The 4,652-nt window shown below is 50.0% G+C and overlaps 1 protein-coding gene across 1 annotated transcript; it reads left to right on the top strand.

Annotated features, from left to right (window-relative positions):
* The first annotated feature begins 397 nt into the window (after positions 1–397).
* On the top strand, positions 398–4,395 carry LOC134502769 (small serum protein 2-like). Its single transcript, XM_063311249.1, has 4 exons — positions 398–691; positions 1,575–1,668; positions 2,004–2,133; positions 4,223–4,395. Exons 1-4 carry the CDS (start codon positions 413–415, stop codon positions 4,326–4,328), a joined length of 609 nt encoding a protein of 202 aa, XP_063167319.1. The 5' UTR covers positions 398–412; the 3' UTR covers positions 4,329–4,395.
* Positions 4,396–4,652: the final 257 nt, after the last annotated feature.

The following is a 4,652-nucleotide window of genomic DNA, read 5'->3' as shown; positions in this document are numbered from 1 at the left end:
ATCTTGTTCTGGCAAAGACCAAGAGTCGGAGCGAAGCAGCTCTTTGCCTCCCTCACAGAAAGACCCCTTACAGGAGAGGGATGGGCAATGTGTGGCTCCCTCCCGCAGAGCCACAGAGCCAGCGTGTTGGACCAGTGCAGGACAAAGGCACCCTCGATCATAGCTTACAGCCCAAGAGCATGCAGGGGAAGCCACAGAAAGAGAGGACTTTACCGTAAGTCCCACTTCGCAGAGTAGGACGGCCAATTGCCGGGTGGCCTCCACTCCTGAGGACCCGAGATGGGCAGGGGGCATCTTGTGGGAAGGTGGGGAGGAGGCCGCACCTCTGGCTGCTTGAAACTCTCCCATTCCTCTGAAGATTTTCGATCTGGCCATAATTTAGATTTTCTCTTACCACATTCTTCTGAAACTGATGAAATACTTTTCGTTTATCACATCTACCAAACAAACACCAGCTATTTGTGAAGCAAATGTTTTCCTTCTGGCAGTGGCTAATTTAGCAGAATGTTCACCCAGAAAATTTTTTGGAAAGTGCTCAAGGGGCGGTCTCGGTTCTTACATTGCCTTCTTGGACATCTGTATAAATTGGAGGAGCAGATGTCCTGCCGACCTCAGAGAGAAGGGCTACTCCTGGTCACAGAAGTCACTCCTCCTGACCAAGAGTTTCTGGACATTCCCCAAAGCCAGGATGGTAAGTAAAGTTCTTTGCTCTCCCGTTGCGAAAAGAGCCGGATCTGACTCGGGCGTCACAAGAGAACGGCTGGAGGAATGAGCCGGACACGGTGGCTGTGGGGCAAATAATAAGAGGAGCATTCTGTACATTATTTTGATAAAATAAAGCTGGAAATACCTAAATAAATGAAGAAGAAATGCCATCAGATGCGTCTTTAGAACCCCAGAAGAGAGCAGCAGAAAAGGAACTATCTGCAAAACCAGTTCACTGCCCTTCAGTGTCTGTGGGATGAGTGTAAATCCATGCTTTGCTGGTGTGATTTTTGGGCAAGGACTTGTGCAGAGCTTAATTTCCAGCTATTTAGTACAATTAACAGCAGATACCCCAAAGCACAAACACACCTCTTGTGTATGGGGGATATTTCAACTCAGCAGTGCAGAGTCAGGATTGTCCCCCCAAAGCATCATTGTGGGGAGAGGGCATGAAAAAGGGGCAGAAAGAGATGGGAGGGCGAGGCCCTCCCTCCCTCTGTGCTGGGCTCAGTCCAGCTTTGCCACTGCAGAGCCTTCCTTCTGGAGGGGGAAACGCATGAAAAGCAAGCAATGGAGGAGCATTACTAGGAGGGTGAACCAGCGGCCGGGATACTCAGGCACCCTGGATTGTGTGCTGCTGGCCCAGAAAGGGGGGGGGTGCTCTGGGTTGACGCTGTTGTGGGCAGGAGATCCGAATGCACACACTCACAAGTTGGCAAACGTACCCTAGAGGGCTTTTTCCAAAGTTCATGAACGTTGCAGCACATTATGAAACAGAACATTGGAAAGACTTTGGACAGCCAGTTTCTCAAACAACTCAGCTACTAAGTTCTCTGGCCACTTATTTTTTTCTTGTGCTCCTTTCTCAGAGAGTCTTCTTCAGCCTGATGATCTTCTCTTTCACGTTGGCTACATGTGAAAGAGCTTGCTGGTTTAAAGAGCATCAACTGGAGGTTAGAGATGGTAATGAAGCTCCTTATCCCTCTGAGCAAATAATTATTGTACTGCTTGCCAAAGTCTAGCAATGCCAGGAGAAATGTGGCTTGCTTAATTTCTACCACCCAGGTTTCCATCAACAGTCTCCTACCTGGGCCAGAAAACAATTGATAATCGGGGTCCTTGCAAATCTAACAAATAAGTATAATAAATGGTATGCACCAAATGCAGAGAATTTATATCCTTGTCACATTTGTCCAACGGTGGAGTTCTCATAGCAGCCTCCAAGTGTGGAGCTGGTTTCTCAGTGGGGTTTGGTATTTGGGTGCAGCTGCAGGTTCAACGGGATTCTTTTTTCACAGGTCAAGAGGTGAGGCCAAATACATGCACTGATCCGCATGATAATACAACACATCTCATTCTATCCACCTGGAATACAGCTTATTGCTTGAGATGTGAGTGCCGTAGAGCTGGGAGGATCTGCTGTGAGAGGTAGGAAACGGTTCCAGGCACACACTGGATATATCAATTTGGCCATGTTAAGCCAGAAGCATCTATTGAGAATCCATGGATACATAGACATAGATGAACCGTCTATGTAAGACAAAAAGCCAGACCGACCATGGAAGGGCAGGAGCCTGTATGGGGACTTACATTTGGCGATATGGGAGGGGCTGGTACCGCCTGCCTTGAAGGGGCATTCCTGCGCCCCCTTCTCAAGAGGCCATCCTTGGACTGAACAGCGTTAGACAACTGTCGTCCAGTCTCCAACCTTCCCTTTTTTTAGGGAAGGCTGTTGAGCGGGTGGTTGGCACACAGCTACAGAGGGCCCTGGATGAAGTGGATTATCTGGACCTTTTCAGGCTGGGTTCAGGCTGGGGCACAGCACTGAACTGGCATTGGTTGCATTGTCAATGACCTTTGGGGGGCTCTGGACAGGGGTGGTGCAACCATTCTGGCCCTGCTGGACCTCCCAGTGGCCTTCTACACCATCGACCTTGGTATCCTCTGGACTGGCTTTAGGGGCTGGGAGTGGGAGGCACTGTGTGGCAATGGTTCTCCTCCTTCCTCTGCAGCTGGTTCTAGTCCGTGTTGTGGGGGGAGTGGTTGAGCCCGAGGCCCCTGCCGTGTGGGGTGCCTCAGGCCTCCAGCCTTTCACCTCTCCTTTTCAACATCTACATGAAACCACTGGGGAAGGTCATCCATTGGTATGGGGTGCAATGATGATGATAGCCAGCTATACATCTCCACCCCTGGCGGGGCAGGTGATGCTGTGGCAGTGCTGGCCGAGTGACTGGAGGCTGTGAGGGTCTGGATGGGGAGGAACCGGCTTTGACTCAATCCTGGCATGGCAGAGCAGCTCTGGGTTTGGCCCCCGAGGCCCAGGTGATATTTCAACTTTGACTCTGGACAGGGTGGCGCTCCCCCAGACTGAGCTGGTGCACAATTTGGGGGTCCTCACAGACTCACAGCTCCTGCTCAAGGAGCAGGAGGCAGCTGTGCCTGGGGGGCCTTTGCACAGATTTGTCTGGTGTGCCAGTTGTGCCCCTTCCTGGACTGGGAGGCCCTGCTCACAGTCACTCATGCCTTGGTCCCTTCCTGTTTGGATGACTGCAACATGCTCTACATGGGGCTGCCCTTGAAGACCACCCAGAAGCTACAACTGGTCCAGAATATGGCAGTGTGCGCAGTGATGGGTGCCCCTAGGTTTAACTGTGTTACTCCTCTGTTCCAGGAGCTGCCCTAGCTCCCGGATTCCTTCTGGGAGCAATTCAAGGTGCTGGTTCTCACCTTTAAAGCCCCATATGGCACGGGACCAGGTTATCTGCAGGACCGCATCTGCCCATCCTACCAGATCAGGAGGGTGGGCACGCTCCTAGTCCCTTCCCTTAAACATTGCCATCTTCTGGGATCTAGGAAGCGGGCCTTTTCCGTGGCAGCCCCCGCCCTGTGGAACACCCGTCCCCCTGAGGTTCGCAGGCCCCCACCCTCCTAGGCTTCCGAAAGGCACTTAAGACTGGGCTTTTCCCCCAAGCGATGGGATGGGGTGAGATCGATGAACATCTTTGCGGTGGACTGGCTGTAAAGGTTTATCCTGGCGCCAAGTTTTTAACCATTTGTGGTTTCAATAGATATATGTATATGTTAATTCTACTATGATGCTGTTTCACCTGTGGGCTGGGAGCTGCCCAGAGTTCAGTATAAGATGGGCAGCTAAATAAATCTTTTGAACCTTTTGTTCATCCTTCTGGGCAGATTTGCATGTCTGCAACAAGCTTGTTAGGCTTTTTGCAGCCCAACACAGGGGCATCCAAAAGCCATGTCCTGGGTGTCTCAACCTTGAGATTTCTCCATGCAGAGGTAGGGTCCAAGAACTGGGTTTCCGGACTCTAGCAAAGCCTTGGGCGAAGCAGCTGTTCTCCCAGGAAGTTGCAATAGTTTTGTGCAAGTTCTAAGGTGGAAGATGGTCTTAGGGGACTTTAGAAGGCCTTTGCCAATTAAGGTCAACTATGACTGACCACAACCTCTTCTTCTTCCTCCTCCTCCTTCTCCTCCATCTCCCTTTGTTTTTCCTTTCAAGATTTCCTGATATTGCAGAAAAAGAAGGATGCAAATCAGTGGCTAATACAGAAACCTGTGAATATGAACTCTATAGTCTTGATGACCCATCGAAGCGCTGTTCCTAAGCTTGGATTCTCATCTCTTGGATTCTCATCGAGGAACCTGAATAAATCTCTCACATGAGCATCTTAATCTTTTTCTTGTCTTTTCTTGACATTAAATAACAACTTGATATTGGTTTTTAATGGCACCCACTTCAGGAACTCAAAAGATATGACCTAAACATGGAACTGGAGATGGCACAACAAAGTTCTTCAGTTCATATTTATTCATATTTTATATTGAACAATAGATGGGGGGAAGGAAGGAAGGAAGGACGGAAGGAAGGACGGAAGGAAGGAAGGAAGGAAGGACGGAAGGAAGGAAGGAAGAAGGAAGGAAGGAAGGAA

This window comes from Candoia aspera, chromosome 9, assembly GCF_035149785.1.
Source record: "Candoia aspera isolate rCanAsp1 chromosome 9, rCanAsp1.hap2, whole genome shotgun sequence".
In the NCBI taxonomy this organism is placed as follows: domain Eukaryota; kingdom Metazoa; phylum Chordata; class Lepidosauria; order Squamata; family Boidae; genus Candoia; species Candoia aspera.
Note: the sequence above shows the minus strand (reverse complement) of the source record. Positions and strands in the feature narration are given on the sequence as shown.